At 36.6% G+C, this 15,712-nt stretch overlaps 1 protein-coding gene across 1 annotated transcript in view; it reads right to left on the reverse strand.

The window, feature by feature from the left end:
• Window positions 1-15,712, reverse strand: part of LOC134258438 (uncharacterized) — a 37,098-nt gene that overhangs the window by 3,378 nt on the left and 18,008 nt on the right. The window contains exons 15-27 of the mRNA XM_062740988.1: window positions 15,313-15,462; window positions 14,594-14,746; window positions 13,058-13,163; window positions 11,284-11,391; window positions 10,694-10,809; window positions 10,079-10,159; window positions 9,555-9,725; window positions 8,909-9,016; window positions 8,578-8,753; window positions 7,730-7,825; window positions 7,154-7,294; window positions 5,762-5,869; window positions 5,261-5,348 (exon numbers count right to left, since the gene is read on the reverse strand). Of these exons, the coding sequence (XP_062596972.1) occupies window positions 5,261-5,348; window positions 5,762-5,869; window positions 7,154-7,294; window positions 7,730-7,825; window positions 8,578-8,753; window positions 8,909-9,016; window positions 9,555-9,725; window positions 10,079-10,159; window positions 10,694-10,809; window positions 11,284-11,391; window positions 13,058-13,163; window positions 14,594-14,746; window positions 15,313-15,462 (1,602 nt within the window). The remainder of the gene's footprint in view (window positions 1-5,260; window positions 5,349-5,761; window positions 5,870-7,153; window positions 7,295-7,729; window positions 7,826-8,577; window positions 8,754-8,908; window positions 9,017-9,554; window positions 9,726-10,078; window positions 10,160-10,693; window positions 10,810-11,283; window positions 11,392-13,057; window positions 13,164-14,593; window positions 14,747-15,312; window positions 15,463-15,712) is intronic.

Raw genomic sequence — 15,712 nt, forward strand, 5'->3', positions numbered from 1 at the left:
CAGACAAACATCAGAAACAATGTCTGACATCCATCAACGTCTATAATATCAGATAAACATTAACTACAATGTCTAATGTCCAATCAACATTTCTATAATACCAGATAAAGATCAGAAGCAATGTCTGACATCCATCAATGTCTATAATATCAGATAAACATCAGAAGCAATGACTGACGTTCATCAACGTCTTTATTATCAGACAAACATCAGAAGCAATGTCTGACATCCAATCAAGGTCTTTTATATCAGACAAACATTAGATACAATGTCTATAATATCAGACAAACAAAAATGAATGTCTGACGTCCATCAACGTCTATAATATCAGACAAACATTAACTACAATGTCTAATGTCCAATCAACATGTATAACAGGTATAATATTAGACAAATATCAGATACAATGTCTGATGTCCAATCAACGTCTATAATATCAGACAAACACTAGAAAACTGACCAGTCAGCAAGGGCCCCGCCATGGGGTAGAATTATAAGTGTGCAGCTTGCAGAATGATTAAAAAATGTACAAAGAATAAGCAACAGCAACTGTATTCTTAAAATTTCAAGATAATTCCTGAATATTCAGAAACCTGTAAATAATATCCTTGAAAACAGTCAAAATTGTATGGTTTATCTATTACTTTAATTAGGCAAAAAAGAACAACTAACAGCCTTCATTTGTAATGAATGCAAATATCATGAAGGCTTGACCTTAACTTCAAAACAAACATCAGATGCAGACAAAGGTTTTCATTAATCTTAAAGTGACAGATAAAGACAAGCCTACTAAATTTTCTGCAGCAGGCTTAAATAATTAATCCCAAGGGATAAATTTACTTCTCTCTCATCAATATCTAGCTTCTAAATTTACAACTTTAGAACTTTTTCAGTATTATTTGAATGGGGTTTTTGTACAACTACCTTAAAAATTAAAAATATTCTTGAATTTACATAAAGGGAAAAAAGGTAAAAATTAAAAAATATATCCTCTTTAATATATTTCATATTTTTAAAATTCAATGAAAAAATAAAGTATAAATATTTATATTTAAATCCACATTTCAGAGTGCTCATAGCATTCAAAATTGACTTAACTTTAAAACAAACTTCATTTGCAGACAGAGGTGGTAATTCGTCTCAATGCAGATAAAGATAATGCTTTGGATTTTCTTCAGGAGGAAAGCTAATTAATCCCAAGGGATTCAGCATTCAGTTTACAATGGCAACATCTTCAGCAGTTATCTCTCTTTGCCAATGCATTCTTATACAAGAGGCCCATGGGCCTTATAGGTCACCTGAGTATTATGCAACAACTTTCCAGTGATTGAATTTGATTCATGTTTTAAGCCAGATGCTATGGCATTCACAATTTTGAAAGAGGCACCATTGATCATCATATCAATACACTTAGCAGTTAATTAGTTTGTTTACTTAATACCCATATGCAGGGTAAGGGAACAAACAAGAGGCCCATGGGCTACATCGCTCACCTGAGAAGCTTTGACCATTCTGTTCTTTACCAGATTTCCCCCCTTGTTATACATAATGCATACCCACCCTACCCCACTGATCATAATTTAGACATTTTGAAATCTACACTACCCCATGATCCTTCCATGGGCACATATGATTCAGCTTTTTTGGCCCAGTGGTTCCCGAGAAGAAGATTTTCAAAGATTTTTCCTATATATTTCTATGTAAAACTTTGATTCCCTATAATGGCCCCGCCCTTCCCCCGGGGGTCATGATTCCTACAATTTAGAATTTACACTACCCCAGAATGCTTCCACATAAGTTTCACTCTTTCTGGCCCAGTGGTTCTTGAGAAGAAGATTTTCAAAGATTTTTCCTATATATTTCTATGTAAAACTTTGATTCCCCATTGTGGCCCCGCCCTTCCCCCGGGGGTCATTATTTGAACAATTTAGAATCTACATTATACCAGGATGCTTCCACATAAGTTTCAGCTTTTCTGGCCCAGTGGTTCTTGAGAAGAAGATTTTCAAAGATTTTTCCTATATATTTCTATGTAAAACTTTGATACCCCATTGTGGCCCCGCCCTTCCCCTGAGGGTCATGATTTGAACAATTTAGAATCTACACTACACCAGGATGCTTCCACATAAGTTTCACTCTTTCTGGCCCAGTGGTTCTTGAGAAGAAGATTTTCAAAGATTTTTCCTATATATTTCTATATAAAACTTTGATTCCCCATTGTGGCCCCGCCCTTCCCCCGGGGGTCTTTATTTGAACAATTTAGAATCTACATTATACCAGGATGCTTCCACGTAAGTTTCAGCTTTTCTGGCCCAGTGGTTCTTGAGAAGAAGATTTTCAAAGATTTTTCCTATATATTTCTATATAAAACTTTGATTCCTCATTGTGGCCCCGCCCTTCCTCCGGGGGTCATTATTTGAACAATTTAGAATTTACATTATACCAGGATGCTTCCACATAAGTTTTAGCTTTTCTGGCCCAGTGGTTCTTGAGAAGAAGATTTTCAAAGATTTTTCCTATATATTTCTATATAAAACTTTGATTCCCCATTGTGGCCCCGCCCTTCCCCCGGGGGTCATTATTTGAATATTTTAGAATCTACACTACCCCAGGATGCTTCCACATAAGTTTCAGCTTTACTGGCCCAGTGGTTCTTGAGAAGAAGATTTTTTAATGACCCAACCCTATTTTTGTCTTTTCTTGATTATCTCCCCTTGCGAGGGGATATGTCCCTTCATTTTAACAATTTAAATTCCCCTTCACCCAAGTCTGCTTTGTACCAAGTTTGGTCAAAATTGGCCCAGTGGTTCTTGAGAAGAAGTCGAAAATGTGAAAAGTTTACAGACGGACAGCTAGACAGACGGACGGACAGACAGACGGACGGACGACGGACAAAATGTGATCAGAAAAGCTCACTTGAGCCTTCGGCTCAGGTGAGCTAAAAATGCATTTCAACTAATCAGTAATATTCAGCAATAATCAATAGTGCCCCTACCACACATGAACTCCTGACCCTTAGGCCTTGATATTTGATTAATACCAAGGAGCAGATTTCAAACCATTCATTCATTTTCAGTATATAAGTACAACCCCCCCCCCCTTCTATGGTACCCTGACCCTGGGGCCTTGAAATTCACAATTCTGGAAGATTTGGGCCCTTGTCCAGCATAACTATATTGGTAGTTCATCTGCTTAATACCCTGGAGCAGAGAAGAAAATTTTCAAAGATTTAATGTATTTTCACTATATAATCAATAGAGCCCCACCCTAACACCAGAACCCCTGACCCTGGGGCCATAAAATTCACAATTTTGGTAGAGGCACTCTTGCTCATCATAACTATGCACTTAGTTAGTTTATTTAATACCCAGGAGCAGAGAAGAAGATTTTCAAAGAATTCATGTATTTTCACTATATAATCAATAGAGCCCCGCCCTAACACCAGAACACCTGACCCTGGGGCCAAACAAATTCACAATTTTGGTAGAGGCACTCTTGTTCATCATAACTATGCACTTAGTTAGTTTATTTAATACCCAGGAGCAGAGAAGAAGATTTTCAGAGAATTCATGTATTTTCACTATATAATCAATAGAGCCCCGCCCTAACACTAGAACCCCTGACCCTGGGGCCATAAAATTCACAATTTTGGTAGAGGCACTCTTGCTCATCATAACTATGTACTTAGTTGGTTTATTTAATACCCAGGAGCAGAGAAGAAGATTTTCAAAGAATTCATGTATTTTCACTATGTAATCAATAGAGCCCCACCCTAACACCAGAACCCCTGACCCTGGGGCCATAAAATTCACAATTTTGGTAGAGGCACTCTTGCTCATCATAACTATGTACTTAGTTAGTTTATTTAATACCCAGGAGCAGAGAAGAAGATTTTCAAAGAATTCATGTATTTTCACTATATAATCAATAGAGCCCCACCCTAACACCAGAACCCCTGACCCTGGGGCCATAAAATTCACAATTTTGGTAGTGGCACTCTTGCCCATCATAACTATGTGCTTAGTTGGTTTATTTAATACCCAGGAGCAGAGAAGAAGATTTTCAAAGAATTCATGTATTTTCACTATATAATCAATAGAGCCCCACCCTAACACCAGAACCCTGACCCTGGGGCCATAAAATTCACAATTTTGGTAGTGGCACTCTTGCTCATCATAACTATGTGCTTAGTTGGTTTATTTAATACCCAGGAGCAGAGAAGAAGATTTTCAAAGAAATAATGCATTTTCACTACCTACTTATTTAGCCCCGCCCTAGCACTAGAACCCCTGACCCCAGGGCCATGAATTTCACAATTTTGGTAGAGGACTCATTGCTGATTACAATCATGCAAACAGTTTGACCGCTTGATGTCCAGGAGTTAAGAAGAAGATTTTTAAAGATTGCATTAATTTTAGTGGTTTTGGCCCCACCCCTCAGGCCCCAGGGGGGCAGGGATCATGAAATTCAAAATTTTTGTTCCCCTTCAGCCATAGATGCTTAAGACCAAATTTGGTTGAAATTGGTTCAGTGGTTGCAGAGAAGAAGCTGAAAATGTTCAAATATTAACGCACAATGCACGACGACGGACGAAAACGGATAGCAATAGGTCACCTGAGTTTACTCAGGTGACCTAATAAAGTTAAGGAATCTACCCTACCACCCCAGCTCCAAACCAGGGGACACAGAGAAACAAACTTAGCATCAAAATATGTCTTTCTGCCTATTGAACTACCATACAAAATTTGATCTTAATTGGGCGACCATAAAAAAAGTTATTAGGAAAAAACAGAAAATTTGTGGACAGAAGAATGACAGACGGACAGACAGACAGACAGAGTGATTACTATAGGGCACCCGCAAATCCTTGCGGGGCCCTAATAAAAAGCAATGTCTGATATCCAATCAACATCTATAATATCAGATTAACATCAGAAGCAATGTCTGACGTCCATCAACGTCTATAATATCAGACAACGATCAGAAGCAATGTCTGACTTCAAATCAATTTCTATAATATCAAACGAACATTAACTACAATGTCTGACATTCAATCAACATCTGTAATATCAGACAAACATCAGATGCAATGTCTGACATTCAATCAACATCTATAATATCAGACAAACATCAGAAGCAATGTCTAATGTCTGATCAGCATTAGTCTATACAGTTCTATTAAATGAAATATGAGGAAAATAAACAGTAGTCCAACCTATATCAGTCTAAAACAGCAAACAAACATTAAAATTTTACTTACTTGTAATGAATCCAGATGAGCTACAATGTACAGTGCTGACTTGGCACGAGTTAGAGCCACATTCATCCTCTTTCTGTCTGCCATAAAACTATAAAATATACAATCCTTAATAATACCTCTGGATATTTTCTATATTAATTTTATCTTAAGCAAATATTCAGAGAATTTCAATTCCTTTCATATTCTTTGAAAGGGAACCTAATTATTATTTCATGGAATTTCTTTTTGAAATGTGAATGTGGAATATAATCTTTACTGAACTTAATTCTGCAGGAATTATTTATTGATTGGGTCATTGTATCCCTTCCTTTGATATATATGTGTGGTGCGAACCAGAATAGAGTGAACTTTGGGGAAATTTTTAATCTATGCAGCCTCAACAATTATTGCAATGCAATCAGCCTCAATAATTCCTCTAAAAATGTGTAGTTACTCTAAATTTCTTCTTAATAAGAAAACATAACCACTTGTAAAATCTGACTCTTGACACAAATTGTCTACCCTATAGATCCAGACTGGCTCTTGGCTCGGACACAAGAGAATATGATGACCTCTTTTTCTCTTCCCTGGAACCCGTCTACAGTGCTGATCTCTATGCCTTTTACTCCCCTGTAACAGAGAGGGTACATGTGATACCTTTACTTTACAGAATCTTATACTGAGTGTAGAATGTCTGACTTACTTCTGACTTAGGCTGGAGAGTAGCATGCATGATACCTTTACAGGATCTTATACTGAGTGTAGAATATCTGACTTACTTCTGACTTAGGCTGGAGAGCAGCAGGAATGATACCTTTACAGAAACTTATACTGAGTGTAGAATGTCTGACTTACTTCTGACTTAGGCTGGAGAGCAGCAAGCATGATACCTTTACAGAACCTTATACTGAGTGTAGAATGATTGACTTACTTCTGACTTAGGCTGGAGAGCAGCAAGCATGATACCTTTATAGGAACTTAAACCGATTGTAGAATGTCTGACTTACTTCTGACTTAGGCTGGAGAGCAGCAGGTGTGATATCTTTACAGAATCTTATACTGAGTGTAGAATGTCTGACTTACTTCTGACTTAGGCTGAGAGAAGCAAGCATCATACCTTAACAGAATTTTATACTGAGTGTAGAATGTCTGACTTACTTCTGACTTAGGCTGGTGAGCAGCAGGCATGATACCTTTACAGGATCTTATACTGAGTGTAGAATGTCTGACTTACTTCTGACTTAGGCTGGAGAGCAGCAAGCATGATACCTTTACAGAACCTTATACTGAGTGTAGAATGTCTGACTTACTTCTGACTTAGGCTGGTGAGCAGCAGACGTGATACCTTTACAGAATCTTATACTGAGTGTAGAATGTCTGACTTACCTCTGACTTAGGCTGGAGAGCAGCAGGCGTGATACCTTTACAGAAACTTATACCGAGTGTTGAATGTCTGATTACATATGACTTTAGCTGGTGAGCAGCAGGCATGATACCTTTACAGAAATTTATACCGAGTGTAGAATGTCTGACTTACTTCTGACTTAGGCTGGAGAGCAGCAGGCATGATACATTTACAGAATCTTATACTGAGTGTAGAATGTCTGACTTACATATGACGTAAGCTGGTGAGCAGCAGGAATGATACCTTTACAGATACTTATACTGAGTGTAGAATGACTGACTTACTTCTGACTTAGGCTGGAGAGTAGCAGGCATGATACCTTTACAGAATCTTATACTGAGTGTAGATGACTGACTTACTTCTGACTTAGGCTGGAGAGCCGCAGGCGTGATACCTTTACAGAATCTTATACTGAGTGTAGATGACTGACTTACTTCTGACTTAGGCTGAAGAGCAGCAGGTGTGATACCTTTACAGAATCTTATACTGAGTGTAGATGACTGACTTACTTCTGACTTAGGCTGGAGAGCAGCAGGTTCTTCTGACTTTTATAAGGGGCGATGATCCCAATGTTGTGAGGTCTGGTAGACTTAAGGATGACCAGGGACAACTGGACAATAAACTCCACCTCGGTCGGATTGTTCACCGACCTGATCACAAAAAAAACTCAAACTGTCGGTTATAATACACAGACCTGGTCCCAGGATCATGAAACAAACTTAGACTTAAGTCAAATTTTCAATTTCCTGTGAAATACTAGTATTCATTATTTATTGAATTAATGCCTAATTTTGCAAATGTCAACACATTTGTAAAACAACATTGTAAAACAGTTTGGGTTTGGTCTATTTGACTTCAACAATCTTAAAGTACAACTTGAAGATTTTGATTTAAGCTTAAGATGCTTCATGATCCCGGGGTCAGATCACAAAAAAAAGAACAAATAGTTGGGTATAATACATGGACCTGATCACAAACAAAACTCAAACCGTAGGTTATATTACATGGACCTGATCGCAAACAAAATTCAAACAGTCATCTATAATACATGAACCTGATTTAATAAAGGAGGAATGTGAACCTACCCCGTGGTTTGAGAGAGGTATTCAAGGCTGTCCTCAACATTAAATAGAACAAATGGCTTCAATCTACTATTTTCCTTAGAGCGCTGCTTCAACGATCTAGAAAAATACAGACAAGGTACATTGAACAACTGCATTGCTCAGAACTACAGAGCTGCCAACATTCTTAAATGACAAATAGTAAGGCGTGGTCTAGGGACCACCTAGGCCCCCTGCAGTTAAAGATGTTTTGTAAATGGACACGCAATCTGAGGCATGTTTCCATTTCGTTTACTTTAAAACATTGACATGAATGTGATTGGCCTTCTAAAACCGAAACGATAGTACAAGCAAGTGATATAAGAATTATGAATATATTATAATAGTAGAAACAATAGACTGCCAGCTATGAAAATACCGGTATTATAATCTTTGAACGAGAAATAAAATCGGAAGAATATATAGAGAAATCGTAAGGCGTATTTTAGATGCTGATTTCATACGCCTTACGCCAAAATCGTAAGGGTTGGCAGCTCTGGAACTACAAGGTGAGTTTCCCTGTCATGAATTAATGAAATTAAGAAAAGGATGTGACACAGAACATTTTGCCAAAAACAAAAAGAAATCTGTGTTCAGAATAAAAATAACATAACTGATTCTTAAAAACACAGTTGAATCCAAACATAAGCCTTATTCAATAAGGTGTTGTTTTAGTTAATTAATTGAAAATAGTTAAAAAGAGAGAGAGAGAAAAAGAGAGAGAAAGAAAGATTATAATCAGAAAAGTTAACATTTTCCCCCCAAAAGTATTGAATTGTTTTCATGGTATCTTTACATCTCCGATCGTGACAGATATTAAGTGTTTGATATACTTGTCTGTTTTGAGTTTTCCTTGATATATATACTGGGACGGCCAATAAGCTATGTCAGGATGCATGCGGTATTGGGTGTCCAACATCAAGATAGGACTGGGGCTTTCTTTACATGACTGGAAATGGCGGTAAAATCTTTCAAACAGAGACTGACCAAAGTAATTCCTAGCAGCTTTCTACAACAAAATAATAAAACAATTAAAAATTACAGAAAAGTATTCACACCTGATGTAATTACAAATTACAATACAGTATTCAAACCTGATGTAATTACAAATTATGAAATAGTACTCACATCTGATGAAATGACAAATTACAAAACAGTACTCACACTGGATGTGACTGTGGGAGGAAGCTGCTCTGGATCCCCAACCAAAATAAACTTGTTGACTTCGTATTGCAGTGGAATAATGCAGTCCAGCTCATTAGCTTGTGAAGCCTATATTTAGAAACAAGAGGCCTTTTATTACTCATCTGATTCATTCTATTTTCTTTCTTTGAATATGTGATAAGAATCTTTTTGTGACCCAAAACAAGTCAAAGCTAATAGTAAGTAGTCAAGCATTAGTTTTCTAATTCTTTTCATAAGATAAAGTCACTCGTGTGGCCCAGTGTTTAGAGCGTCTGCTTTAGAGTTGCAAAGTAATGAGTTGATCATTTTGTTGGGGGTTCAAATCCCACTGTGGGACATGGAGACCGGTCCTTCAGATAAGACCATATAAACAGAGGTCCCATGTTGCAGCAGATGCTGGCACAAAAAAGATCCCTCACTGCTCAATGGCCCTCAGTGATGATATAGGAAAAATTTGCAGCTCTTCACCAGCAAATGGTGTCGTCTCCATATGAGTGAAAAATTCTTGAGAGGGACGTTAAACAACAAATCATAAGTTAAAATTTAACAAATCATGAGTTAAAATTAATAAAGATCAGTGAATATTTTAAACAACTACTGTTTAAGAAATCTAATCAGTTCTTACTTCGTCTACAATAACACAGTCAAACATTGGTTTTCCTTCACGTTTCCGATGACTCAGTAAATCAAAGATAAAATGCTGTCCAAATGCTGAGAGTGTACCACAAACTATGGTAGCTTCCTGTAGTATCTTCTGTTTTAACCTGAATTCTTCTGTCCTAGTGAGGGGGATATCCTGTTAAAAAATAATGGACTGTAAAACTGACATTGTTGGAATAGTACGTCCCACTGCTTTAATGAGTCATGTCCAAGACTCTACCAATGGAAAAGAAAACAGAAATTCATGATCACAGTGGCTAACCTGCAATTTCACAGAAGCTTGAGAGCATTATTGGAACTAAAATGCGATAGGAGAAAAATGCAGTGGACCAGACCAGGATTTGAATCAAGGCCCCCTGAATCTCCTATCAGGTGCTCTACTTAGTTGTCTGGACACAGGCGATTAAATCTGGCTGACTGCCACAGAACATTTCACTTTAATAAATACCTGTGAATAATTCTCCTATGCTCCTATTATTAAAGTCTTACCTGGACCTTCTGTAAATGATCTTTTTCCATCTCTTTCACTCTTTTTTCAAGTTGTCTTAAATCAGCTGTCAGACGTTCAGCCTAGGAGATCAATGTCAAGGATTTTTATGATGGTTAGGGACAATCTAGCATTGAAATGAGCCAAATTGAATGATAAAGCAAAGTGCAAAGCTAAAACATAAATAATGAAACACTTGGTGACATCAATAAATAGATAATCTTGCTGACATATACATGTTTAACTTAATATCCCAGCAGACAAGAAAAAAAATAGATATACAGGCAGATATCCTTGAAACAATAACTACATAATTCAGCTGACATCCGTCACTTGATATCCATGAGGGGAATTATGCTGGCAGACATCAATACCTTGATATCCAGGTCAACATCAGTAACAAGAAATTCTCAGCTCCTGATTACAATAACACCAGTCACCTTCCTTCTGTAATGTAATTGTCTTCTCCTGATTACAATAAGACCAGTTACCTCCCTCTGTAACGTTACCCTCTTCTCCTAATTACAAAAACAAGTTACTTCCCTTCTACTTCTCACTGCAATGAGACAGTTACACCCCCCTGTCTTCTTTTCCTCTGATTACAACAAGACAGTTACCTCCTCTCCTTTACTTTTGCTTCTTTTACTTCTCAGTATTTCCATCTTTTGTTTCATTTGATCATAGTTTGCTCGAACACTTGAAGGGATATTTTCCAGTTTCTTTTCTCTTCTCACTGTAAAAGTTCATAATTTTAAAAAATAATTCTACAGGGGTAGCAAAACAAATAAATTCAATATGTTTATTTAGTTTGTTCCATCAACATTAAACAGCTTTTCGTTTTGCAAAATGTACACTATACAAAAGATGGTTTTGGTCACTTAAATTTAATTTTTGATTTTTTTTAAAACAAAGTTTGTATAATTCAAATACAAAATTTAGACTTTGTATGAAATAAATGCTAGAAATCAACTGATTTATAAGTTAACAAAAAATTTGTGTGGGATATCAATAATGACAGTTTTGTAATAAATATTGATATCACCATGAAGGCATGCAGGGACTCTTTCCATCTCATGAGATTAACTCCCCTACACCCCCCCCCCTTTCCATTTCTAATTATAGACTTTCATTTATCATTCATTAGTTGATAGAATTAGGATAACGACAGGAATTATGTGTCATCCACAGATCCTGAGTAGAACCTTACATTTAGTGGCCTCCTGCTGTACCAGGTATGACAGACTAAACTTCCTGACATCTCTGTGGATAGACTCTGTATTTCCTATTCTGACCATGGACAAGGCAGAGGCAAAATCTATTATAGATGAAGATATCATATTACTGTGTGCAATAAAGGTCTGAAATCGGCACGGAAAAAATCAACCAACCTTCCTAGAAGGCAGTTATAGTGAAACATTTCAAATTTAAGATGGCAACGGAGACAAATTTTGTGTCGGAGAACACAGGGTACTGGATTACACAAGAGTAGAGAAGGGAGAGACAGTAAAATGGGAATGAACTCACAGTGATTGTACAGGTTTCCATTTACAAGCTATCAATGTATAAGTGAAATATACCTACATGTAAAGAAGGAACTATCCTTGTAGTTACACAGGGGCAAGACTGACCACACCCTACCTCCGGGGGTCATTATTTTAACAAATGTGAATCTTCATCACCTGAGGATGATTCCACATGAGTTTCATCTTCCTGGCCCAGTGGTTCTTGAGAAGAAGATTTTTACAGATTTTACAGGGTTATATATTCCTATGTATTACTTTGATAATCCATTGTGGCCTTACCCTATCCTCGGGGGTCATGATTTGAACAAACTTGAATCTACACTACCTGAGGCTGATTCCACATGAGTTTCATCTTTCCCTATGCGGTGGTTCTTGAGAGGATCTTTCAAGATTTTTCCAATAAACTCCTATGTAAAACTTTGATCGTCCATTGTGGCCCCATCCTACCCCTGGGAGTTATAATTTGAACAAACTTGAATCTGCACTACCTAAGGGTGATTCCACATGAGTTTCTTCTTTACTAGTACAGTGTTTCTTGGGAAGATTTTTAAAAGATGCCATTTATCTTTTACGTATTCATTATTATCTCCCCTTGGAAGAGGGTGTGTGTGGCCCTTCATTTGTACAAACTTGAATGATCAGAATCCCCTTCACCCAAGGATACTTTGTGGCAAGTTTGGTTGAAATTGGCCCAGTGGTTCTTGAGAAGAAGTTGAAAATGTGAAGCAAGGATAATGACAGACAACGGACAAATTTCGATCAAAAAAGCTCACTTGAGCCTTCAGCTCAGGTGAGGCTAAAAACTGAAGTACTGACAAAAAGAACTGATGGACTGCCAAGCAAAAACAGATCAATTGATCGGGTGATTTGTGTTCTATTCCATATTAAATTCAATAGGTTTATCATTACAAGGAACTGATTATGCAAATATAAACATTACCATATCAACATATCAATAAAAGTTATAGTAACTTGTTACAAAGTTAAATTGTATAGCTACAAGAGATGTTTGTAAAACACTTATACCCCCCCCCCCATATAAATTGGATTTTTTCTAAGTCCAAGGGGAATAACTCCCAATTAGCTCGATCGTACCAAAAAAGGAACTTGACCTAGATATTCTTATGATAAATCTGTAAACGAAATTTCATATCAGTATGTGCAACCTCTGCAAAGAAAATCAACAGAAACTGCATATAAATGGAATTTTTCTGAGTCCAAGGGGCATAACTCTGTCAAAAATGGCTCAATCATACCCAAAAAACAGAACTTAATCTCGATAATCTTATGATAAATCTGTATACCAAATTTCATTTCAGTAGTAGCAACCTCTGTGAAGAAAATGAATGGAAACTTGGTGGACCGACAGACCAGACAGCAGTAAAGCAATCTGCCCTCCCTTCTTCGAAGGGGGGCATATCAAATACATCCACCTATATGAGATCTATAGTGTCATACCTGTGTTTCTTTTTTCTCTTTTGTGGTCATCCAAACGTTTTATTAGAAGATCAACAGCATTATTGGATGGAGCACACAAACAAATCCGCAAATGGGACCCACAGAGCTGCAGAAAGAAAATTATTTCATAAAATGCACATTTCTTTGGTTAAAGAATCCATTTCATAAATTAAATGCAGAAAGGAATGAATATCAAATAAAAAATCAAAGAAGCAAAATCATGAATAGTTGAGATCACAGGACTTGATGGTTGGACCCCCCCCCCCTTGTTTTTCTTTTTAAAACTTGGGTTGACACATTTTTTCCCTATTTTTTTTGTATATACACTACCTGATATCAATAATGTAACACTTTTGTCTTAATAAGCTGCTTTTAAATATATCATTTTCGACTGGAACAAAAAAGAAACCTCACTCTCATTTAATCTAAAACATCTCACTCTCATTTCATCTCAAACATCTTACTCCCATTTCATCTCAAACATCTCACTCTCATTTCATCTCAAACATCTTACTCTCATTTCAACTCAAATACCTCACTCTCATTTCAACTCAAATACCTCACTCTCACTTCATCTCAAACATCTCACTCTCATTTCATCTCAAACATCTTACTCTCATTTCATCTCAAATACCTCACCCTCATTTCAACTCAAATACCTCACTCTCATTTCATCACAAACATCTCACTCTCATTTCATCTCAAACACCTCACTCTCATTTCATCTCAAATATCTCACTCTTATTTCATCCCAAACATCTTAATTTCATTTTATCTCAAACATCACACTCTCAATTCATCTCAAACTTCTCACTCTCATTTCATCTCAAACATCCTAATCCCATTTCATCTCAAATATCACACTCTCTTTTCATCTCAGACATCTCGCTCTTATTTTATCTCAAACATCTCACTCACATTTCATCTCAAACATCTCACTCTCATTTCATCTCAAACATCTCACTCTTATTTCATCTCAAACATCTCACTCTTATTTCATCTCAAACATCTCACTCTCATTTCATCTCAAACATCTCACACTCATTTCATCTCAAACACCTCACACTCATTTCTCAAACATCTCATACTCATTTCTAAAAACTCACATTTCATCTCAAACATCTCACTCTCATTTCACCTCAAACATCTTAATCTGTTGTCCATGACAGTGGGACTTTTGCCTGTGATAATTACCTTTAAAATCTTTTCTACAATGCCCATGATAGTGAGACTTTTGCCTGTGATAATTACCTGTAAAATCTTTTCTACAATGCCCACAACAAAGAGACTTTTGCCTGTGATAATTACCTGTAAAATCTTTTCTACAATGCCCACGACAGTGAAACTTTTGCCTGTGATAATTACCTGTAAAATCTTTTCTACAATGCCAGCAACACAGAGACTTTTGCCTGTGATAATTACCTTTAAAATCTTTTCTACAATGCCCACAACAAAGAGACTTTTGCCTGTGATAATTACCTTTAAAATCTTTTCTACAATGCCCACAACAAAGAGACTTTTGCCTGTGATAATTACCTGTAAAATCTTTTCTACAATGCCCACGACAGTGAAACTTTTGCCTGTGCCTGGGGGACCTTGAAGGAGACAGATCTTTGGGGCCTGTGAATTCTCTAGTATCATCTTTGACGCTGTACAGATGGCTAGCCTCTGGGAGTCGTTGTACTGCTTCTACAACACACCACTTCAGTTACAGATTGGAACACTGTGAAATCACAAATTTTCGTGGGGGGTAATTTTTGCTGTTTTTGAGGTATGAAAAGACCCACAAATTCAATACATGTCCACCACAAAATGTAAAATGTTGCATACATCACTACTCAACAATTCTTCATCCACGAATTCAAACTCCTGTGAACCAAGAGTTTTTCCTTAAGCCACGAAAAATTGACCCCATGAAAAAATGTTATTTTACAGTACAAGGGAACACATGATTGTCCTCATTTTTTTTTCAAGGACAAATTAACAATGACCTACAAATTTTAAAGTTTCCTTAGCACACAACATTACAAATCTTGTGAAAAAATATAAAATAACATGGTAAAAGGACAACATGGTGTAAAGATAACATGGCTAAAGGGTAGGATAACATATTAAAAGGACAGGATGACATGGGAACCAAAAGTTTTAATAAATAAACATTTTTTTCAAACATGCAGTGCTAGGTTTTAAATTCATATCCACTTACCATGATTATGCAAATCAGAAAAAAAGAAAATAAAAATAAAAGGACTTACTAGAGCCTTTTTCTCTGGTTCAGCGACTGTCACATTCTGGTGAAACACGTCCTTCTGCCCAGGAATCAGGATGTGATGACACAGTGGACTTCTGGGAAGACTGCTAACAGCATTAAATTGACGCACAGTGGTCACCAAAGAACACAAAGGCTAAAAAATTATATATATTTTTAATGAAACTAACACCTTCTACAATAGAAATATCAAAAGTAAAAATGAGACACTAAGTACATGTAATTCAATTAGGTGATTTTTAAATGACAATTATCCAAACCCTAGTATAGATGATTACTTATATTTTCTACTTTGTTTCTATAGTGATCCTAACATCCTAATAGACAAGACATTATCCTACCATATAAGCAGAATTTTTAGCGAGGATTAATTTGGGCATAATTAG

This window comes from Saccostrea cucullata, unplaced genomic scaffold (assembly GCF_032062105.1).
Source record: "Saccostrea cucullata isolate Sc308-1 unplaced genomic scaffold, CSIRO_AGI_Scuc_v1 ctg4, whole genome shotgun sequence".
NCBI lineage: Eukaryota > Metazoa > Mollusca > Bivalvia > Ostreida > Ostreidae > Saccostrea > Saccostrea cuccullata.